We start from the raw sequence: 25,452 nt of genomic DNA, 5'->3' as shown, positions 1-25,452 counted from the left end.
CTGGTAGCAGAAAAGGAAAAGATGCTGGCCAAAATAGATGATCTAGAGAACAGATCACGACGGAATAACGTCCGGGTGGTGGGAATACCAGAAACAGTGCCGGCAACGCATTTAAAAAGTATCTGTGAATATTACCTCCCAAAGATGTTGAATATGGAAGGCCCGTGCAAAGTAGAAAGAGCGCACAGGGTGGGCCCAGACAGACAAAAGATGACACAGCCACAAGGCCAGATACAGAGGGCAAGACAAGTCATAGTTCGCTACCTGGATTATTCTGACAAGGAAGCGCTGCTACGTCAATACAAGACCAGAAGAGGACCGGTAAGATTGAATGGAGTCACAGTCATGCTATTTGGAGACTACTCAGCGGAAGTCTCGAAGAAAAGGAAATTGTTTAGCAGAATTTGCACAGCGTTTCATCATCGAGGCATGAAATTTCAACTTCAGTATCCGGCGATTTTAAAAGTAACAACGCCAAATGGCACACCACAAGTCTACACGGATCATCGGGAAGCGGAAGCAGTATACAAGGACATACTCAAAGCTCCAGGGCCTACTGCGGCAGAGAACAACCCTGCAAGAAGTGGCACGCAGCAGGATACACCGCACCAGAAAGGACAACCGCCAAAAGAGAAAAGACTGACGCAGACACCGAGACATGGATAATCTTGACAAATAGCCAGACGATGGTGGACTGTCCGATTTATGGGAGTAGTGAGTAATACAGATGTTTAGCTTCAGATATATTTTGTTGGCGGGAACTCTCTCTGGGGTAGTAGAGGGGAAGTTTCAAAAAAAAAAAAAGGGATGTCAAGGTGGGATGTATAAATATATATCTGTAAACCCGGGAGATATGTTATAAATGTTAATCTAATATGTGATGAAGGAAGATAGGCTGCTTAGGACAGGTTAAAGAGTAGGTGAAAGAAGAACACATGGCAGAAAAAAGTGAAGTCAAAAGTAATAAAAGAAGGGGGAAGTGGGGTTGTCAGAAGGCAACAAAAAGATTTAAATTGTTTGCTTTTAGTTGGAGTTTAAGGTGGAATGGTAGCCATATTGAAGGGAATGTTGAAAAATGGTTCCTCCTAAGAGACGAAGTTACATCACATGCAAACACAGACACATATCATAAGAACCCTATATGAAAGTAGTAACATGGAATGTTAAGGGGCTTTTGTCCCCACACAAAAGATCGATGATTCTGAGGCATCTCGGTAAAATGAAGGTAGATTTGGCCCTACTCCAGGAAACACACCTGGAAGAAAAAGATTTCTTCAGGATGTGAAAATTTTGGGTGGGACAGGTATTCGGCTCTCCGGCAGTTCAAAAAAAAAACGGGGTCCTGATTTTAATAAATAAAAATCTTGCTGCAACGATGTGCTCAAAAGAGGTAGATTCAGAGGGACGCATGATGAATTTATTGTTGGATACGCAATTGGGAGAGATCAGTGTCTATAATATTTATGCACCTAACACAAATAACCGCACCTACTTCCAGACCCTGCAAACGACATTACTAGCGGACACTTGTGTAATGAAGTTAGTGGGAGGAGATTTCAACTCAGTACAGGGTGCAACCGAAGATAGGAAGAGAAGTACTCAAGCATCGACACTAGGCACGGATGGTATTTTAGCAGAATTCGCGCAAACAACACAAGTAACGGATGGGTGGAGATATAGGCATCCAGAGGATAGGGAATACACCTATTATTCACCTTACCATAAATCCTGGTCTAGAATAGATTACATATTCCTGAGCCAACAGTTACTGCAGTATGTGGATCAAATAGACATCACTGACATGATCATATCGGATCATGCGCCAGTGAGGCTGGTACTGATAGATAAACACCCTAGGGGGGAGTTCACGCAGTGGAGATTCCCAACTCACCTGGCAGAAGAGGAAGAGTTCCAACAGAAGTTAAAAGGATGGTGGATGGAGTACTCGATAGATAATGCAGAGCATGTCACTGAACAGGCGCTTTATTGGGAAGCGGCGAAGGCGGTATTAAGAGGGAGGCTCATATCGTATGCAGCGTTTAGGAAAAAACAAACGCAGCAAAAATTTAGGGAATGCAGTGACAAACTTAGAGCGGCATACTCTACCTTTCTAGCTGACCCTATAACAAGTAAAAAACTCAAATGGATAGAGGCCAGAAGACATTTCGAAACTTGGTTGGATAACAAAGAAAGGTTCGGGAGATCACTCTATGAAGCCAAGCTTTTTAGGTTCGGCAACAAAGCCGGAAAGATGCTAGCAGGATTATCTAGAGGGTTTCGGCCGCAGACGCACATCACTAAAATGAAGGACCAGGGGGGTCAAATTCACTCAGAGCCTAAAAAAATAAATGCTGTTCTGGAAGAATTCTACCAACAGCTGTACACGTCCACAGCGGGACCTGAGGAGATACAGGATAGCCAGTTTTTAGCCAATCTCCCCATGCCCACAATTAATCAGGAACAATTAGAGGAGTTGAATGCACCAATAACGCAGGAAGAATTACAGCAGACGATTAAGACATTGTCAAATGGAAAGGCGCCGGGACCGGATGGCTACCCGGCGGAATTCTACAAAGTACTACAAGAGCAAATAATCCCGCCGCTACTAGCATACTTCAATTCATTGTTAATGGGAGAAGGCATTCCTGCAGCAGCGAACATGGCTTATATAAAAGTGTTGCCCAAGGAGGGAAAAGATTTGTTACTGCCGGGCTCCTATAGACCCATATCTTTAATTAATCAGGATCTTAAGCTAATTTCGAAGATAATGGCGACCAGACTGGCTCAGATAATGCCACTATTGGTGGGTCCTTCACAAGTGGGGTTTATAAAAGGCAGATCGGCAGTCACAAACATTAGAAAGGTATTGGGAGTCATGGACGGGATAAGGGCCGAGATAGAGTCACATAATCAGGCAGCAATAGTGTTATTAGATGCTGAAAAAGCATTTGATAACGTCGAGTGGAGGTGGTTAGACATGGTCCTGGATAAATTTAATATACAAGGGGCATTTAGAGTATATCTGAAAGCACTGTACAATAATCCTACGGCAGCAGTCTGCACTCCGGGCGTTAGATCGAACATGTTTAAATTGTCAAAGGGCACGCGACAGGGGTGCCCCTTATCACCACTTTTGTTTGATCTGGCTTTGGAGCCTCTGATACAGGTCCTGGAGCGAGGGCAGATATATTCAGGGATCCGGGTGGGTGAAGTAGAAGTCAAAACAGCGGTTTTTGCAGATGATATTCTGTTATTTCTCTCCCACCCGTCCAGACATCTGCCTAGAGTATTTGAGGTGATTCAAGAATATGGAAAACAAGCGGGACTTAAAATTAACACAATTAAGAGCGAACTTTTAGGTTTAACGCATCATAATCACACAGCAGACGTTAACCTCCAACGGTTGGGAATTAAAATAGCAAAATCGCAGATAAGATATCTGGGAATACAAATAGGGCGGACCACAGGAACACTATACCAACTGAATTACGAACCCATTTTCCGCAAAATAAAATTAGAACTACAAAGATGGATGGCCTTACCACTGTCCATGTTTGGGAGATGCCATTTGGTCAAAATGATTTCCTTTGAGAGATTACTATATCCGCTGCAAACACTGCCTCTGTTGCTGAAGCATAGAGATGTAAATGCCTTTAACTCGGCTATAACGAAATTCATATGGATGAATAAGCGCCCCAGAGTGTCATTGCTAAAATTACAGGGATATCATTGGCAAGGGGGAGTGAACATACCGCGCTTAAGAGGGTATAACATAGCTAGCCTCTTCCGCCATGTTCTAGATTGGATACATAAAACTAGTCACTACTCAAATAGAGATCTGGAGTCGGCTCTGGCGGAAGAATATGATTTAAGGGCCTTGCTACACACTAAGCTAGGACACCTACCCCAAAAGGTCAAGTCCTCAGTCATACTACATGACACAATAATGTGTTGGAAGGAAGTGAGGAAAAAACAGGGCCTTTCATTTCAATTGTCCAAATATTTGCCCCTATGGACTGATATCCGGTTCCAGGCAGGGATGTCTAGCAGTCTATTTAAGACATGGAAAAACAAAGGGATAGACACAGTAGAGCATGTATTGCATGCGACGGAACCGAGATTAAAGACGCTACCAGAACTGGGGAACGAATATGGGATCCAGCAAACTCATTTTCTGCAATACCTGCAAATTAAAGCTTTTTGTACGAAGCTGGTGGGGAATTTAGAAAAAGAAATAATAGATAACCCCTTCGATGCGTTGGTGGGAGAAGATTCACATAGGAAGTCCCTATCGGAATTGTACCGGGCAATGAAAGTTATGTATGTACGATTAGAAAATAAAAATCAATTTCCATATTGGAGACGTATTCTCAAAACACCGGATATAAATGAACAACTACTGGAGGGATGGCAAACAGTGAGAAAGCATGTGATTAATGAAGTGTGGAGGGAGACACAATTTAGACTGATGCATGCAGCCATTTATGCTTTTAATATACCGCCCACAGATGGGAATCCAAATAGGATACACTCCTGCCCAAAGTGTGCTCAGCCGCACACAGACTTATATCATGGTATCTGGTTGTGTACGGCTACTCAGGGATACTGGACGGAAGTATTGGCATATATCAAGAAGTTATGGGGTAAAACTATTCCATTGAACCCGACGCTGCTATTATTTCACTCAATAGCGTTACTAGATACTGAAGCAGAGGGAGTATTGCAACACATACCGCCGTTAGCACATATAATAATACTTATAGCCAAAAGGTGCATTCTGAAAAATTTGCTGGAAACTAACACCCCGAATTTGGAACATTTAGTCCAGCAATTACATAAGTATCTACATTCAGATAGAACTGAGGCATTGAGGCACAAGGAACGGGGGACGGAGAAATTTTTCAAAAAATGGAAGCCATTCTTAGTACAAATGCAAGACTCGGATATAGCAAAAACGATGGAGGGCTTCAGGCAAACTAAATGGTATCTTATCGAGGATATCAAAGGGACATTAGGGAAATTAAAAACTACAAAATCAAACGATCAATGAGGAACACATTGAACACAAGATATTAAGGGAAACAGGGGAGGAGACAAATAAGAAAATATTAGGTAGGCTACCATAGTTACTGTGTTAAATGTTGCTAGGTTTTCTAGTATAACCTGTCATCACAGTTGCAATAGATCTACAATCTAAAAAAAGTTTGGACTTATCAATGAAAGAAAGAATATGTTATCATAGATATACTAGTTTCAGGGTATTAACATTGCAATGCATTGTCTATTGTTAATTGTTTTTCTTTTTTTTCTTTTATTCTGTTGAGACATTATATATGTATGTTAAAATATGGAAAATTTAATAAAAAAAGTTTAAAAAAAAAAACAAAAAACAAGCAATTTGAAAATTGTGCGAACTGTTGTCCGGTCAATGCCGCTCTGTGGTGCCATACTTTAACAACAATAAATACTTACTGAATGATGAACAATGAAGAAATTTTTGAACACATTGATAAGTAATTTCTACAGCAAAATCTTATAGATTTTAATATCTCAATACACCAACTCCCCAATATACTTGCACACTTGGTGTGACTGAGTGTACATGTTTATTGCCATAGAGTAACTCTGGTAGATTTTCACAGTTTCCATGTGAGAAATGTAGCTGTACAGTTTAGGCTGCGTTCACATCTGCATCAGGTCTCCGTTCCGACGGAGCTTTCCGTCAGAGCAGAGCCCTGACTGACACAAACAGAAACCATAGGATACCGTTTCCATCACCATTGATTTCAATGGTGACAGATCCGGTGCAAATGGTTTCCGTTTGTCTCCATTGCGCAGGGGTTCCGTCGTTTTGACAGAATCAATAGATTAGTCGACTACCATATTTATTCTGTCAAAATGCCGGAACCCCTGCACAACGGAGACAAATGGAAACCATTTGCACCGGATCCGGATTTCAATGGTGACAAGAACCTTTGGTTTCTGTTTGTGTTAGTCAGGGCTCCGTTCCGACTAAAAATTTCGATGGAACGTTGGAACGGAGCCCTGACGCAGATGTGAACGCAGCCTTACTCTATCTTTTAAATCAGTTGCATGGAGATCAACTCATTAATAACTACATATTATATGTTATCTTCCTTTTAGGGTGTCCTTATGAATGGAAGAATTTTACTGACAAATGCTACTATTTTTCAACTGGAAGTGATATTTTTGACGATGCTAAGCTGTTCTGTGAAGAAAAGGGAGCTATTTTAGTTATCATAGAAACCAAAGAAGAGCTGGTAAGTGTTGATATGGTTTGGAGCGTATTCGGGATATACTATTAATTCAACACGAAAAACACAGTGAAGTAATGGGAAAATACACTATATGGCCAAATGTATGCGGACACCTGACCATCACACATAAGCTTATTGGACTTCCTATTCTAAAACCATTGCGATAATTTGTGCCCATTCAGCCAAAAGAGCATTTGTGAGGTCAGTCACTGATGTTGGACAAGAAAAACTGCCTCACAATCAGCATTCCAGTTCATCCAAAAATGTTCTATGGGGTTGAGGTCAGGGCTCTATTCAGGCCACTCGAGTTCCTCCGTGCTTTGTGCACAGGGGCGCAAGTAATGCTGGAACAAGAAAAGAGCCTTCCCCAAACTGTTGCTACAAAGTTGGAAGCATACACTTGTCCAAAATGTCTTCGTATGTAGTATCATGAACACTACTCTTCAATGGAAATAAAGGGCCTTGCACAAACCCTGAAAAACAGGCCCAGATCATTATCCCCTCTCTTCCAACAAATTCTAAAGTAGCCACTATGCATTCCTGTAGGCAGTGTTCTCCTGGCATCTGCCGTCAGACTGCCACATATTTAACACTCCAGAGAACACGTTTCCACTACTCTAGAGTACAGTGGCGTCATGCATTACACCAGTTCTTCTCAAACTGTGAGACAGATCTCAACCCTGAGGCATCCTGTAGTTGTTGCTGAGAAGCAAATGGGGAGGCAGTTTTCACAGAATTGATCACAAGTTGCATAGGCTTTTCTCTGGCTGCAGTTATTTCTGCTTTCGCAACATAATTTACTTTTTTATGCTTTTTTATTTAATATACTGGGTACAGGAGAAAAATGAAAGGTAAATTGATCAATGTTTTTAATTTTGCATGGATTTTGACCATGGGTGATGAGGCCCAGGTGTCACCTTGTTCTGGCTTGTGAGTGCCCAGTAAAAGTTTGAGAATCCCTGCTTTACACCACTCCAGCAGATGCTTGGCATTGCACATGGTAATCTAAGACTTGTGTGCAGTTGCTTGATCATTGAAACCTATTTCATGAAGATCCTGATGCAAAGATTTTGTGCTAATGTCACTTTCATAGGCATTTTGGAAATCTGTAGACAGTGAGGTAATGGAGGAGAGGTACTTATTAGGCGCCATGCACTTCAGGGGTCTACTCACATGTTGCGGTCATATGACATTATAATACACTATGATTAAGAGATTGGAATGAAAATTCATGGGCTCATGTGATTAACCCAAGCCCTGTTGTAACTATTTCTTTGAGTCTCCACCAGTCTGACATTGTGATCTTGAGATTGTGATTTTGAATTCATGAATATGGGGTTAATCATTCTGATTGTTTCCATCAATCTGTTGTTGTTTTTTTGCCCTTAATAGCAATTTCTTAAGAAGCACACTTATAAAAAAGGAAGCTTTTGGATTGGACTTACTGACAAGGACGAGGAGAATGCATGGAAGTGGCTGGATGGCACCATTCCAAATTTCACGTATGTATAAAAAGCGAGGACATGTTTAAAACCTGTCTGAATAGTGGTGGTAGTAGTATAAATTCAAGCTAATTACCTGAAAGAACTTCATCACGTTATTTCCCTTCCCTTGCAAAGTGGACCACACATTTTTTTAATCTGTGTGCTCCTCTAAATGGAAATTGAGAGGGAATAATATAATCTTTATGCACTTTTTCAGGTTCATACCATATATTTGGTGGGTCCCTGGGGAAGGGGCAGAATATTTCCCTGTGGCCTGTGAAATTAATGGCCCTATATTGTAGATTACTGTCTATTAAATGGAGCCCATTCATTCAATACAAGTGAAACTGTGTGGGTCCCATGTAGTGACACTTGGGACATGAGTGACAGTCGAAAAGAGAATGCAGGCCTATTTTTTGGACTCGTTATCATCGGCACCATAATGGGGAACCCTTCTAAGAAAAAAAGGAATCATCCAAAGTGGACAACTACTTCAACCCCCTAACGTAAATTGTGAACATGTACGTTATTGGTGCGATGTAGTTCCTGCAGGATGGTGTACATGAATGTCATCGATGATTGCACAGGCACACTAGCAGTGCCCTGTGATCAGAAGCAGAAGTGTGACTGTGATTGATAGCCACACTCTTGCCCTAAAGGCTGGCATCGGAATAAACTCAGATCCCAGCCGTTTAACCCCTGAAACACCATGATCAGTGGTGATCGCAATGCGGACAAAAGGAAGGCAACGCAATTGCCGGGCTAACTGAGGAATGTAATTGAGACCGACTTGGGCCTAATAAAGGTCCCCAGGGCCATCTATTAATCGATACCTGTGAATTTTACATGCACAAGAAGTAATGTACTGTCATAAAATAATATAAAAAGTCACATCGCAACACAAAAATTGCTTTTGTACTACAATTGTTTTGTTTACAAAAATTTACATGACATAAACAATTTTTTAAAAATCACATCGCAGCACAATAACAATAAACAAAATACTCACTTTTTTTTATTGCTTTTTTATGCACTCCCCATACTAAAGATAATGGCTACCATATATTTACCCAAAAATGATGTCCAAAAAATACAACTTATTCTGCTAAAAAAAAAAAGACCTAACATACAGTTAGGTCCAGAATTATTCGGACAATGACACAAGTTTTGGCATTTTAGCTGTTTACCAAAACATATTGAGGGTTTTCACATCCTAATTTGAGGAAGGGTTTAGGAATTACAGCTCTTTAATATGTAGCCGCCTCTTTTTTAATGGACCAAAGGTAATTGCACAATTATCTCAAAAGCTATTTAATGGGCTGCATGAGCTATTTCCTCATTAATCCATCACCAATTAAGCAGGTAAATGGTCTGGAGTTGATTCCATGTGTGGCATTTTCATTTGAAAGCTGTTGCTGTGAACCCACAACATGAAGTCAAAGGAGCTCTCAATGCAAGTGATACAGACCATCGTTAGACTGAAAAAAATGAAGAAATCCAACAGAGAGATAGCACAAATGTTAGGAGTGGCCAAATTAAGTTTGGTACATTTTTGGAAAAAAAGAGCGCACTGGTGATCTTGTGAACTCCAAAAGGCCTGGACATCCACGGAAGACAACAGTGGTGGATGATCGCAGAATCCTTTCCACGGTGAAGAAAAACCCCTTCACAACATCTACCCAAGTGAAGAACACTCTCCTGGAAGTAGGTGTATCAGTATCTAAGTCTACCATAAAGAGAAGACTTCATGAGAGCAAATACAGAGGGTTCACCACAAGGTGCAAACCATTAATCAGCCTCAAAAATAGAAAGGCCAGATTAGACTTTGCCAAACAGCATCTTAAGATGCCAGCCCAGTTCTGGAACAGCATTCTTTGGACAGATGAAACTAAGATCAACATGTACCAGAATGATGGGAGGAAGAAAGTATGGAGAAGGCTTGGAACGGCTCATGATCCAAAGCACACCACATCCTCTGTAAAACATGGTGGAGGCAGTGTGATGGCATGGGCATGAATGGCTGCCAAAGGCACTGGGTGGCAAGTGTTTATTGATGATGTGACTGAAGACAGAAGCAGCCGGATGAATTCTGAAGTGTTCGGGGATATACTTTCTGCTCAGATTCAACCAAATGCAGCAAGGTTGATTGCACGTCTCTTCACAGTAGAGATGGACAATGACCCAAAACATACTGCGAAAGCAACCCATGAGTTTTTTAAGGCAAAGAAGTGGAATATTCTCCAATGGCCAAGTCAATCACCAGATCTCAACCCGATCGAGCATGCATTTCACTTGCTTAAGGCAAAAAGACCCACAAACAAGCAACAACTGAAGACAGCTGCAGTAAAAGCCTGACAAAGCATCACAAATGAGGAAACCCAGCGTTTGGTGATGTCCATGGGTTCCAGACTTCAGGCAGTCATTGCCTGCAAAGGATTCTCTACAAACTGTTTAAAAAAAACTATTTTATTTATGGAAATGCTCATTTGTCCAATTACTTTTGAGCCCCTGAAATGAGGAGGCTGTGTAGAAAAATTGTTGCAATTCCTAAACGTTTCACAGGATATTTTTGTTCAACCCCTTAAATTAAACCTGAAAGTCTACACTTCAATTGCATCTCAGTTGTTTCATTTCAAATCCAATGTGGTGGCATGCAGAGCCCAAATCATGAAGAATGTGTCAATGTCCAAATAATTCTGGACCTAACTGTAGCTGCATAGCCTTAAAAATAAAAAAAGGTATGGCTGACAGAATGCTAAGAGAAACAAACAGAATAATTTACGGCCAAAATTGACTCGGTCCTTTAAAGGGGTTATGTGGGGACCGAAAAGTATTAGCAGTGTACTGCAATATGTGAGTACACTCGCTAATATACATTCCGGTCCCCGGTCATGCTCATTATGAGATTTTAATAGATTTTTATAGAGCTGGCGGGAGGCCAAAAGTCTAGTTGCACAGTCTTCCTTGATGGCGACACGACTCTTCGTCATGTGGCCAGCCCCGCTGTACTCTATGTAATCTATGTACTCTATGTATTCTCTTCACCTGCCAATATACAGCAGCTCAGACAGGTTTTAGTGCCTGCTGCTGTGAAAACATTTTTTTACATATCTTCTGGTTAATCTGTGCTGCACTTATGCATTTATCATAATGTAAATTATAGAAACTGGAGAGAAGGTCAACCTGACAACTGGAACTCCGAAAAGGGAGCTGGAGAAGACTGTGCAGGAATACTATATACAGGCTTGTGGAATGATTTCACTTGTGAAGACTTTAATAAATTTATTTGTGAGAAAGACATAGACAAAGGTATGATGATGTAGATTATATAGTCATTTGCACGCATGTATCAATCATGTATCTGTTAAACTCTCTCTCTCTCTGCATGTTCTTTATGCTGAACTAAACGACTGGACCAATCTGCACCAAATTTGGCACATAAGTAAATCACGCTCTTCCGAAGGATTAGACCAGGTCTCTAGGACCTACCATTCTCGACATATTCCACATCAAGGACCTTCCTCCATATCACATCAGATGACCTGTATTAGCCAATATAAGCTTGCAGGTCCTTCATTCTTAGCCTCACTCACATACACACAGTTTTAGACCAGGTTTCCATAACAACGTAAATGTAAATGAACTGTAACTATAGCTATACTGGATTTGAGCATTCTTATAAGTTGAACCACTTTCAGACCAGTCATACCTCCAAAAAGGTACCCTGCACTTGGACTTTATTCGATATGTTGGCTTAATATCAGTAGGAAATTAAGTTTTTAACCACACACACAAACAACAAATAAATGGACCAGTGTGAAGACGGGTAACACTGCTATTCTATATTATAAAAGTTAATGTCTGTACATAGGTACATCGAGTGACCGGGAAGGTTTTCGTAAATGTCTCAACCTTGCCATTGTTCTCTGTTATGAGCCATTATAGCGAATGTCTGTTTGCCATCCTCTATAGGCATCCAAACACCTGAACTATTTGACCCCAAATTTGGCACATACATACATCGGGTGTTCAGGAAGGTTTTCGGGAAGGTCCCGACCTTGCTGTTGTTCTCTGTTATGAGCCATTATCACACGATCACGATCCAATACTATAAGCGAATACAGACAAACGCTATTACACCGCGTTCCAAATTATTATGCAAATGTTATTTTTCGCTGATTTTCCTAAATAGTCGATGCAAATGATAGTCAGTATAATCTTCAAGCCATCAACCGTTGGAGTATAATGCGAATTTTATTGAACAAATCTCCTAATGATAACAGATTTTTTTTTAGAAAAAAACTCAAAATGCACTGTTTCAAATTATTATGCACAACAGAGATCAAAACATTTTAAAGATTATAAAGAGAACTAAAATGGTAATTTGTTGAATTTGCAGCATCAGGAGGTCATATTTACAGAAATCAAAAGCTCTTTCAATCAAAAAAAACTTAACAGGCCAAGTTACATGTTAACATAGGACCCCTTCTTTGATATCACCTTCACAATTCTTGCATCCATTGAATTTGTGAGTATTTGGACAGTTTCTGCTTGAGTATCTTTGCAGGATGTCAGAATAGCCTCCCAGAGCTTCTGTTTTGATGTGAACTGCCTCCCACCCTCATAGATATTTTGCTTGAGGATGCTCCAAAGGTTCTCAATAGGGTTGAGGTCAGGGGAACATGGGGGCCACACCATGAGTTTCTCTCCTTTTATGCCCATAGCAGCCAATGACACAGAGGTAATCTTTGCAGCATGAGATGGTGCATTGTCATGCATGAAGATAATTTTGCTACGGAAGGCACGGTTCTTCTTTTTGTACCACGGAAGAAAGTGGTCAGTCATAAACTCTACGTACTTTGCAGAGGTCATTTTCACACCGTCAGGGACCCTAAAGGGGCCTACCATCTCTCTTCACATGATTCCAGCCCAAAACATGACTCCGCCACCTCCTTGCTGACGTCGCAGCCTTGTTGGGACATGGTGGCCATTCACCAACCATCCACTACTCCATCCATCTGGACCATCCAGGGTTGCACGCCACTCATCAGTAAACAACACGGTTTGAAAATTAGTGTTCATGTATTTCTGAGCCCACTGCACTGAGCATTGTTTAGGGGTGGCCGAATAATAGCTTTATGCACACTTGCAAACCTCTGGAGGATCCTACACCTTGAGGTTCGCGGGACTCCAGAAGCACCAGCGGCTTCAAATACCTGTTTGCTGCTTTGCAATGGCATTTTAGCAGCTGCTCTCCTAATCCTATTAATTTGTCTGGCAGAAACCTTCCTCATTATGCCTTTATCTGAACAAACCTGTCTGTGCTCTGAATCAGCCACAAATCTTTTCACAGTACGATGATCACGCTTACGTTTTCTTGAAATATCCAATGTTTTCATACATTGTTCAAGGTATTGCACTATTTCACGCTTTTCGGCAGCAGAGAGATCCTTTTTCTTTCCCATATTGCTTGAAACCTGTGGCCTGCTTAATAATGTGGAACGTCCTTCTTAAGTAGTTTTCCTTTGATTGGGCACACCTGGCAAACTAATTATCACAGGTGTCTGAGATTGATTACAATGATCCAAAGAGCCCTAAGACACAATACCATCCATGAGTTTAATTGAAAAACTAATAATTAAATGTTTATGACACTTAAATCCAATGTGCATAATAATTTGGAACACGGTGTATAGTAAAGATGTTTTTACCTGGCAGTAGAAGGTAGTGCACTTAAAAGATAATCCCAGATGGTAAGGTATAGGGGAGTGGTTACCCATAGCAACCAATCAGATTACTGATGGCCAGGAGAAAATCTGCAATACTAGCTGCAGAGGCTCCTCTTGCCCAACTGCAAGCTGATCAAATGCGTCATACTGCTGCTCAAGCTGCTGAAACTCCTCAGCAAACGTGGGCTTTCTCAGCAACAGATCAGACAGGTGGCTCTCAGAAATGCAGAGACTTTTGCCCAAACACAGGCCAGTCAGCAAGCTGATAGAACACATAATGTTCAGCGTGCTAATGAGTGGGCTTTCATGCATGATGCTGTTTTCAATTATGATCCAACCATAGTCTATAGCCACCTGGTAATAAAACTGCCAATGTTAATCAACAGGCTCTGTCACAATCTTATGACTCCATTTCCTACCAGTTTAGCTGTTAGGTATTTAGGAAATGAAATTGAAATAAACAGTGTGTAGCTGCCGGGGTATATAGGGCTACTAGCGATTTCCCTTAAACCAAGAAAATACGAGGGATTGGATTGGCCTCCTGGGCACCCTTGGAGTAAATCCAATGAATACACGCACAGACAGACCGACACGTTATACCTGGGCAGCGCCATGTATTTTTTCTAGTTACTAATAATAGTGGTATTACTACTATTATTATTCGATTCTAAACAACATTTATAGGTTAAGATAAAAAAAATTAACCCTTTAGAGACAGACAGCTTTGGCCATGTGGACAAGGCTCATTTTTTAAAATCTGAAATGTGTCATCTTGTGTGGTAATAACTTTGGAATGCTTTTACTTATCGAAGCGATTTTGAGAATGTTTTCTCCTACCACGTTGTACTTCATGTTAATGGTAAAAAAAAAAACAATATATTTAGTGTGATTACATTTTGTGATTGCATTTTGTGAAAAACATTTGCATCTTTCTAAATTTTTATGTATCTGCTTGTAGTTACTAGTTTGCATTTCCCATATATTTGGATCATTTTTTTTGAACATCTATTTGTTACAAGGCTTATAACTTTATCAGCAATCTCTTTTCAAGAAAATTTCAAAAGCCTATTTTTTAGGGGCCAATTCACTTCTTTTAGAGCCTATATATTAGAAACCCCCTTAAATCACACTATTTTAAACACTGCACCCCTCAAAGTATTCAACACAGCATTTAGAAAGTTTCTTAACCCTTTAGATGTTTCACAGGATTTAGAGCAAAATGGAGGTGAAATTGACAAACTATTTTTTTTTTTGCAGTTTTAATCCATTTATTTCTGTAACGGTAAGTTCACATGTAGCGTAAATACTGCGGAATTTCTGCAACGGATTTTGTTGCGGAAAAACCGTAGCATAATACAGTCAGTAGATTTTATTTGAACAAATCTCATCCACACACTGCGTAAATGATGAGGGGAAAAACCACTCAGAAATTGACTTGCGGTGCATTTTTTTAATCCACAGTATGTCAATTATATTTGCGTAATCGTTGCTTTTGTATTGCGGGTATTCACCATTGAATGGGGATGTAAAACCTGCAATAAATAGCAGATATTGCGTTTTTTTGCAGTGGAAAAGCAGCGATTCCGCCGCAAATATGCAACTCAGAAAAAATATATATTATACTTACCCAGAATTCTGTATTTCTTCATCCAGGCCGGCCTCCTGGGATGACGTTTCATTGCATTTGACCGCTGCAGCCTGTGATTGTCACATGAGATAAAACGTCATCCCTGGAGGCTGACCTGCAGGACGTCAGAAGGTATCTGTGTTATTTTATATACTTGCAGTTTTCCACAGCAAACATTAAGGACGAAAAACTGCACCACAATTTGGTGCGTTTTTTTGGCCAGAATACCCTGCGGCACCCAGAGCAGATACGCTGTGTGCTCTTTCTCAGCTTATCTGCCCTGTCTGAACATAGCCTAATACAGAAGGATTTACCAGAGATATACAACTCAATATTTATTGCCGTGACTCTGGAGTTTTTAGAAATATCCCACATGTGGCCCTAGTGTGCTACTGGACTGAAACACCAGCCTCCGAAGCAAAGGAGCGCCTAGTGGATTTTCGGCCCTTCTTCTTATTAGTAAATATTTAAAGCACTGTCAGGTTTGAAGACTTCTTGTTGTGCCAAAACATAGGAAACACCCCCAAAAAGACACCATTTTGGAATCAACACTCCCCCAAGTAATACATCTAGGGGTATAGTGAGTACTTTGACCCCACAGGTTTTTTTGCTAACTTTCTTTGAATTAAAGGGTAATTAAAACATCAAAAAACATCTGACATGTCATAGTGACATGTCAGAAGTTTTGATTGGTGGGGGTATGAGCAATGAGACCCCAACGGATCGCTAAAATTAAGTGGCAGAAGCGCTCCAATGAGTGCTGAGCCACTTAGTTTCTGATTCTGTTTTCTCGATTTGGATTACTTGGATTTCCGAGAAAAGCCGATCAGAAACCACCGTATTTTTCAGACTATAAAACGCACCTGACTATAAGATGCACTCAGGATTTAGACAACAGAAAAAAGAATTTTTTTTATATTATACTACCTTTACAAAGAAAAAACTATTTGTTTAAAAAAAAAAATATTTGTTTCTGAGAGCAATAACTTTTATATTTTTTTATCGATTGAGTAGTGTGAGGGCTTGTTTTTTGCGGGACAAGCTGAAGTTTTTATTGGCACCTTTTTCTGGTACATACGATTTTCTTATAACTTTTTATTTAATTTTTTTGCGCTAAGGTGACCAGAAAAAACAACGATTCTGGGATTTTAGAAAAAAAAATTACGCCATTCAGCGTGCAAGTCAAATAATGCAATATTGTAATAGTTCGGACTTTTAAGGATGAAGCGATACCAATTCTTCTTATTTTTTTTTATTTTTTACATTGTGCTTGGGCAAAAATGGGAAAAGGTATTTATTTTAACTTTTAATATTTTTTTACACTCCTGAAAATGTATCAAACTTTTTTTTTTTACACATTTTACGTGCGGTGCTACGCTGTTTCCGTAACTCCCATTGACTTCTATGGGAGTTAGGGAAACAGCGTAGCTCAGCGAGCCCTCGGCTGTTTCCGTAACTCCCGACCACCTAACCAGGAAGTGGCCGGGAGACAGCGGAACCGAGTAAGATAGAACGGGGCTTAGGGGCCCCGTTCTAGAGATAGGTGCGGGTCCCAAAGGTGGGACCCGCATCTATCTGACATTTATGACATATCCTGTGGATATATAAGTGTCCTTCATGGGAAAACCCCTATAAATGCCGTGGTCGCTATTGGCTGCGGCATTTAACTAGTTAAACGGCCAGGAACAGCGCAATCGCGGGAAGAGGTTAAGTAAGGAAGCGGTCAGGGGGGCTCTCTGCCGGGTTCTTTGACTGCCGACTATAAGGTGCAGAGACTTTTTATCAAGATTTATTCTTGCTAAAAACTGCGTCTTATAGTCCAAAAAATATGGTAAGTGGCTCAGCGCTCACCCGAGAACTTCTGCCGCTTAGTTTTAGCAATCGGTTGGGGTCTTAGTGCTCGGATCCTCACCGATCAAAACTTCTGACATGTCAGTATGACATGTCAGAAGTATTTTGAACGTTTAGTTAACCTTTCAGCCGTGAAAATTAAAATATAAATTTTTTCCAATAAAACAGATTTTTTTTAATTTGTACAAGGTATAAAGGAGAAAAACACCCCAAAATTTGAAAAGCAAGTTCTCCCAATTACACCAATACCCCATATGTAAACTGCTGTTTCGACTCATGGCAACCCTAAGACGAGAAGGAGCACCATTTGGCTTTTGGAGCTTAAATTTTGCTGACATGGTTTTTGGGTACCATGTCGCGTTTGCCAAGCCTCTAAGGGATCAGAATAGTGGAAACCCCCCAAAAGTGACTTCATTTTGAAAATTACAACCCCTTATGGAAGTTATCTAAGTGTATAGTGAGCATTTTGACCCCACAGGTTTTTTGCCTAATTTATTGTAATTAAGACAAGAAAATTAATATCTACAGTTTTTTCCAATAAACCATAGAATTTTTTCATTTTCTGAAGGGTTAAAGAAGAAAAAAGCCCACAACATTTGTAAAGCTATTTCTCCCGAGTACGCCAATACCCAATATGTGGTCATAAACTGCTGGTTGGACACATGGCAGCTCTCAGAAGGGAAGGAGCGCCATTTGGCTTTTGGAACACAAATGTCTCATTTGGAAAGTCCCTGAGGAATCAAAACAGTGGAAACCCCTCAGAATGACTAATTTTGAAAACCTCATGGAATTTATGTAGGGGTATAGTGAGCATTTTGACCCACAGATGTTTTTGCTGAATTAATTTGAAGGCGTAAAAATGAAAACACAGTTTTTTATAGTAAAACTGAGAATTTTTTTACTTTCACAAGGAACAAAGGAGAAATAGCACCCCAACATTTTTAAAGCAATTTCTCCTGAGCATGGCAATAACCCACATATGATCATAAACTGCTGTTTGGACACGGCAGGGCTAAGAGGGGAAGGAAAACTTATTGGCTTTTGAAGCTCAGATTTTGCTGGGATGGTTTGCAAAGATCCTGTGGGACAAAAATGGTGGAAACTCACCAAAAGTGACCCCATTTTGGAAAAAACACTCCTTATGCTTTTATCTAGGGGTATAGTGAGCATTTTGACCCCACAGGTTTTTTGCAGAACTTATTGAAATTAGACCGTAAAAATATTAGTTTTAGCTCATATTTTTTTTCCTGTTCACAAATGCTAGGGGAGAAAAAGCACATTTGTAAAAGCAATTTGTCCTGAGTATGGCAATACCCCATATGTGGTCTTAAACTGCTGTTTGGGCACACGTAGGGCTCAGAATGGAAGGAGTACTATTTGGTATGCAGATTTTGTTGGATTCGTTTTCAGGTGCCATGTTGCTTTGACAAAGTTCCCAAGGGACCAAAACCATGCAAACCCCCAAAAAGTGATACCATTTGGGTAACTACACTCTCAAGGAATTTATCTAGGGGTATAGTGAGAATTTTAACCTCACAGTTTATATTTTCAGAATTTGTTGGAATTAGGCCGTAAAAATGAAAATTTTATTTTTCCTAATAAAACTTAGGTTTAGCTTAGATTTTAGAAAAAGCAAACCAACATTTGTAAAGCAATTTCTCCCAAGTGCAGCTATACCCCATATCAGTGTTCCATATAAGGTGAGCAGCTGCGCGGCCGTGCAGCTTCCACGGTCCGCCCGCTCACTACATTTGAAAGCCTGCGTACTGTTACGGTGCGGATGCAGTGGTGTCGCTAGCACCGGACGCAGCTCCGGTGCTAGCGACAGCCACATTCACTTGTATGTGCATCTGCGCAGGTCGGCGCGATGACGTCACATTTTCATGCCGGTCTGCGCATGTGTCCCGCCCGAGAGGCAGCGTAGCGCTCCGTCCATCGCGGAAACGGGGCGAAGTAAGTACAATCTTTTTTTTTAATGGGCTATGTGGCAATATACAGGGGGGGAATTGCTGTGTAGCACAAAATACAAGGGGAGGGGGGACGTGTAGCACTATATACAGGGGGGTTGCTGTGTTGCACTATATACAAGGGGAGGGGGGCTGTGTGGAACTATATACAACGGGAGGGGGATTGCTGTGTGGCATTATATACAAGGGGAGGGGGATTGCTGTGTGGCAGTATATATACAAGGGAAGGGGGATTACTGTGTGGCAATATATACAAGGGGAGGGGGATTGCTATGTGTCAGTATATACAAGGGGAGTGGGGATTGCTGTGTAGCAGTATATACAAGGGAAGGGGGGATTGCTGTGTGGCAGTATATACAAGGGGAGCTGAGTGGCTCTATATACAAGGGGGTTGTGTGGCACTATATATACAAGGGGGCTGTGTGTGACAGTATCTACAGGGGGTCTGTATGGTCGCTATCTACAGGGGGGTCTGTATGGCACTATCAATAGTGCGGCTGTGTGGCACTATCTATAGGGGGGCTGTGTGGCACTATCTATAGGGGACTGTGTGGCACTATCTATAGGAGGGCTGTGTGGCACTATCTACAGGGGTCTGTGTGGGAGTATCTACTGGGGGGTCTATTTGGCTCTATCTACAGGGGGTCTGTGTGGTGCTATCTACACGGTGTCTGTGTGGCGCTATCTGCAGTGGGTCTTTTTGGCGCTATCTTCAGAGGCTGTGTGTGACGCTATCTATAGGGGGCTGTAAGGAGCTATCATTAGGTAGGGCTGTGTGTGATGCTGTCTACAGGGGGCCGTGTGTGTGGCGCTATATATAGGGGTGTGTGTGACGCTATCTACAGTGGGTCTGTGTTGCGCTATCTATAGGGACAGTGGTGTAAGCGAGGGATTCTTTCATTGGTGCCTGTAATTGGTATATATAACTCTCTATTTTAATGGTGCACTTATAATATTAATTCACTGTATTTTAACGATATATTGTGCTCCCACAAATATAAAAAATTGTAAATTCACTGAAGTGATAAATGAGTAAAATGTATAAATTTTATTTCATAGCTATCTAAAAACAGGGGTACAATCACCACTGTGAAAAGCCCAACCGTGTATTTAAAAACGTATTAAATAGAATACTCCAAGTCCTAGTTCGTTTGCGAACCCTCTATGACTGGGTATATAAACATAGATATCAAAATATGGAATCAGCGTTTGAACATTGGTGTAACAGTGGTTTGGACCCTAGTGCACACCGGAGCCTGCGTTACCGCACCCAGATCTCATGTACAGATACACAACAATGCCACTGCCCCCTACGCAAAATTCCCTCACTTCAACCCTACGCGTTTCTATACTTATCATCAGGGGTCTGTAGCTTGGTCAGTCTGGCCAGGATGCCAGCGATATTTCTTCAGCAGCAGATATTCTACTGCACAACACGGAAGCATGCACGCATAGATGTCAGCGGCATGCACTTATAATATTATAGTATTTAAAAATGTAATTAACACTAGTTTAAAATACGTTTTCTTATTCTCTAATTTAGTACGCTATATTAGCGTTTACTGGGGGTATTATTTTTGGTCATCAGATCGCCCACCATTGATGGAGACTTGCCCTGCTGCCTAACTACTCCGCTCAGGAGCTGCCAAGACTTAGAGGGAACATTGGCATATGTGATCGTAAATTGCTGTTTGAGCACACGGAAGGGCTCAGAAGGGAAGGAATGCTTTTTAGTGTTCAAATTCTGTTGGAATGGTTTTTGGAAGCCATGTCACTTTTGCAGAGCCCCTAAAGTACCAATACAGTCTAAACCTAAGAAGTGACCCAATTTTGAAAACTACACCCAACAGGGCCTCTCCAGCTAGAGGTATAAATAAGTCGTATTTTTGTTTGGGGTTTTGCTAGTATTATAATTTATATTGTGGGGGCATATGTAAGCTGTGCGGACTACATCAGGGTATAATAAGGTGGCATAAAAAAAGGGTACATAAATAAAAAAGTAATAATCCATAGATGTGTGGTACACTTTGAAGAACTCCTTTATGCAGAGGCCAGGTTTTTCGGGGCAGGTGTCGCACTGATAAGTGGTGTCTTTGCTTTTCCCCTTTTTGGAACACACTCTGCACTTTTCTTTGGGACCTTCCCTTCTGCAGTTTGGACTTCTATTGGCAGTCAATGAAGAGAAACACCCCCACTTCCTGCAGTCCGTCTCCCATGCTCTGTAAATAGAGACAGATTCTGCTTGACAACAGGGGGTGAACACCATAAATTACAAAGTTTATATACATCAGGTATACTATAAGATTAGCATAAGTTGTTTGCAAAGTTAATGTCACCTTACGGTGTTAGGGGTCCAAACTCCATTCTCTTTCCTGCACTACTGACTAGAACAAACCTGATAGAGCTTATTTCACAGTTGAAAGGATCGACATGTTAAAATTAAACATGCCGACCCTTGTGTCCGTCCCCCCCATCAACAGACACAAAGGACAGTGGGGCTGCCTTCATTTACATTTAATTTGTCAAATAATGTTGACATTAGAGGAATTCGACAACAATTATCTAATGTTTATGTCCAGTATCCCTGCATTATATGACACTGCTACTAGCCAACGGATCCTCACCTAGTTTTTTTTGCCCAGAGCCCCCTCCAACCTTGAACCAGCCTTGCTCTTGAAGACCATTGGCATCCATTAATAAGTGATATGTCAATTGAAGAAAATGACTCTAATTAGTTGCACCTATGGCAACAATGGTTATGGTAAAGATGACAATTTAACAAATACAAAGACCTGTCTAACCATTTGACACCAAATACTTAAAATGTGTTTACGATGGTTGAATGATCACTAATTTCAGGATTATTTTTATTTATTTTTACAGATTCGGCTTCAGACCTCTCCTAGTCTATAATATGTTCACATGGACATGGAATATTAAACTACTTTCCTTTTAAAGGAAAATATGAAGTGGAACTGGATTACATTGTACCCACAATATCAATGAAGCACTGAATCTGGGCCAACAAAAAGATCAGCAACTCATTTCTTACAATTTAGTTTTCCATGAACTTTGCTGCAGACTGAACATTGACTATTAACGTAGAGATAGTGATGTAACTAAGAAATATTAATGTCAACATTGGAAATATTGATACAATTTTTCATACCTATGCAATATCATCTAGAATATATGGATATATTTGGATATAGGTTTACTCAGTGTTATATAACTAAATCAGTTATAGGCGAAGAATAATACAGGTTTATAGTTCTTAATCAATGGAATATTTTTGTAAAAGCTTTTCAAAACATTTGTATTTTTGTACAAGATACTTGCTTTTTATTATTTTTGTATATTAGAATTTATTTGCCAAAGAAAACAATATTGGAGCATATTCATTATGGTATAAACAGCCAATCATTTATAAAGATTTTATCACACATAACTTGCCATTTAAATGCTCAAACGATTCATTTCTAGGAAATTTTTACTACAGTTTGCTAAATTGTTTCATCTGCGGAGACCGAGAAAAGGAGCCAAACTATTCAATAGAAATATGATCCCTGCCTGCTACAGGTTATGTTGTAGAAGAGGTAATATCCAAAATGGTCACCATCACAGCTATGAATTTCATTTAAGGCGTGAGCTTCTTTCTCTGCCTGCCAAAACGTTCATTTATTACAGACAGGAGTCTCATAAATCTCATTCTCATTATACCTTTTAACTTTCACATTGGATATGGACTATTATTTTACAGTCTGTCTATTTTAAACAATGGCAGTGAAAACAATACAGTAAATATAAATAAAATAAAAATATTTTTGACTTTTTACTTGGTGTTGATGGATGTTTTTAATGTGTTTTCCACTTTTTTTTTATTTGACTTTTACTGTGTACATTCAAAATATTTATGGAACTTATAAAAGTAAAATGAGTCCTAAAGGGGTTTGACTTGATATCTAAGTAAAGTATTTATAATTGTGAAGGGACACAGAGGGTTAATATATAATATATGAAATATATGATTCCGTAAAAAATAATTGTTAGGAACATACCAATTAATTGTTTCAAAATCAATTGGTGAACATCGTTTCTTAGGATAATTTCACTGAGCATCAAACGGAATGTCACTTAGAGAATGAGATTTTTTCTGTCAGAACAAAGAATAAACACAAATTGATCCTATTAAAGGCCCATACGACACATGGTTTATTAAAGGCCAGATATGGACTTGTTTTTTCAATAAAAGGGTTTTCTTTGTCTACCAATGTAACACTATTTCATGAGGCAGCTCAACTGAAGTTCAACAGTTATCCCTTCCCTACCCACTAGTCATCCTTTGAAGTACATTGTTGTGACAAGTTCTCCATGCTGACTTAAAAGGGGTACTTGTAAGTAGGTCTCCCTCTATGACATCTAGATGTCATTAGAGAAAATACACACAGGGTTGCTGAGTGGAGAACACTTTTAACCCCTTGGTGTTGCAGCCACTTTTGGCCTTAATGTCATAGCCCCATTTTTCAAATCTGTCATTTTAATGTAAGAATAACTTTGCTTTTGCTCATCCAAGTGATTCTGACACATTGTGATTTATGTTACTGAAAAATATTGTTCAATATATTTTATGTTTTTTTGTGAAAAACACTAATTTCTAAAGAAAAATTAGCAGTTTTCTCTGCTTGTAAGATGGATAGTCATACCAAACAAAATTCTGATTTTCAGGAAAATGTCCAAAACATAATTTTTGAAGGACCAATTCAGTTCTAAAGTGTCTTTGTGTTACCCAAATATGAGACTACCCTATAAACCACCCAATTTTAACCCCTTTGGGACTGAGCCATTTTTTGAATTTTTTATTTTAGTTTTTCACTCCCGGCCTTTCAAGTGCCATAACTTTTTATTTGTCCATCAATAGAGTGGTATGAGGGCTTATTTTTTGTGGGACAATACAGAGCAGCTGTATCTCCAAATGTAAAAAATATTTTTGTAATTACAAGAAGGGAAGGAAAAGAGAGAACGGGAAACAAACAAGGGCAAAGGAGAGACAAGGAGAGTTCATGGTGAACCTAGACTCTAGTTCCGGACCATCATGGGTAAATAAGAAGCAGCTATGCACCTGGCAGAGACGAGGGTGGAGCAAGTAAACCCCCACACACCTGTATGTAGTCCTCTCTCAGATGAAGTCTCATGGGAAAGGATGGGTATTGGGTCTCAAGGCATTGCAGTACGTATTGTGGAAGAAGAAAGGAAATGTAAGCCATTGAGACCAAGTGTCCTGGTATCATGTGGAAGCAGTCGGGGAATAAGCCAGGAGGTATTCCATTCACTGTATTAATGCAACCTGGAACCACTCATCCAACAGTGAGGGACTGCCGTTTTCCACCTGCGAGGGATAACTGATTTGGCAGCCTGGAGGAGGTGCCTAATTAGGGAGTGTTTGTAAATGGGTAGCGGCATAGGGAACATGAATAAGAGGGCCGCCTCGGGAGAATTAGGGACGGAGAGCCCAGTAACTTCCAATATAATCTTAAGAACCGCCTCCCAAAAACTCTGCAAGGAGGGACAACTCCACCAAATATGAGACATAGATCCCACTGTCACCCCACAGCACCAACACGTGTCAGGTACAGATGGGTACCATTTATGCAGGGCAGTGGGGACCCGATACCACCTAGAGATAATTTTGTAGCTAGTTTCCTAAGCTTGTATGGCTATCGAGGCTTTCTGGGAAAGGGAGAAACATCGTCTCCATTGTGCGTCTGAGAATGTCGTGTTCAATTCCGTTTCCCAAGCCTTGCAGAAGAACGGGAGATGAGGTGATCGCTGGGAAAGGAGAAGTTTATAGAATGTGGAGATGGCATGTGTAGGGGACTGGGCAGAAACACATAAGCGCTCTAAGTCAGTAAGCGGTCGGTGAAGATGAGCCTGGTGCTTAGTAACACTATAGAAATGTTTTAAATGGCAATATTCAAATATGTGACGTGTTGAAGGCGTATCAGCCGGGCAGATAGTGGCTAATGGGAGTAGAGAAGAATTGGAGAGGACCTGAGTGAAGTACATGGGGTTAGTGGAAGACCTACCCAGGAAGGAGAGACGCGGCTCCCCAGCAACAAAGGCAGGGTTGTCAGTAATAGGGGTCAATGGACCCAGTGGGCCAATGATAGGGGATCCCAGAGGACCACAATGCCAAGAGGGTGTGGAAAACTACAAAGGAGTCAGGAGTCGGTTTATTCCCAAGCAGGGTCCATGGCAGAGTAGATAGGGTATGTCTACAGAGTTGTTGGGCTAAACGAACCCAGAGTTTAGAATCCTGATTATGGAAAAAGTCAAGGAAATGAGCATGAGTCGACGACAGATAATAAAGACGACAGTCCGGCAGATCAACCCCACCCACGTCCCTGGAGCAAGTTAGGATTGTCCTACTCAGGCGGGGACGACCCATTGGCCAAATGAAGGATCCAAAACATTGTTAGATACGTAGCCAATAAGGGGATGGGATGGAGATAGGGATCG

General features: G+C 40.6%; 1 protein-coding gene across 1 annotated transcript in view; it reads left to right on the top strand.

Annotated features, from left to right (window-relative positions):
- COLEC12 (collectin subfamily member 12) overlaps positions 1 to 22,729 on the top strand; it is a 156,303-nt gene extending 133,574 nt beyond the window's left edge. The window contains exons 7-10 of the mRNA XM_075828351.1: positions 6,145 to 6,281; positions 7,671 to 7,780; positions 10,926 to 11,071; positions 21,820 to 22,729. Of these exons, the coding sequence (XP_075684466.1) occupies positions 6,145 to 6,281; positions 7,671 to 7,780; positions 10,926 to 11,071; positions 21,820 to 21,842 (416 nt within the window). The 3' untranslated portion in view covers positions 21,843 to 22,729. The remainder of the gene's footprint in view (positions 1 to 6,144; positions 6,282 to 7,670; positions 7,781 to 10,925; positions 11,072 to 21,819) is intronic.
- Positions 22,730 to 25,452: the final 2,723 nt, after the last annotated feature.

The sequence above is a fragment of the Rhinoderma darwinii genome, chromosome 5 (assembly GCF_050947455.1).
Source record: "Rhinoderma darwinii isolate aRhiDar2 chromosome 5, aRhiDar2.hap1, whole genome shotgun sequence".
NCBI lineage: Eukaryota > Metazoa > Chordata > Amphibia > Anura > Rhinodermatidae > Rhinoderma > Rhinoderma darwinii.
This window is presented reverse-complemented; position numbering and strand designations above follow the sequence as displayed.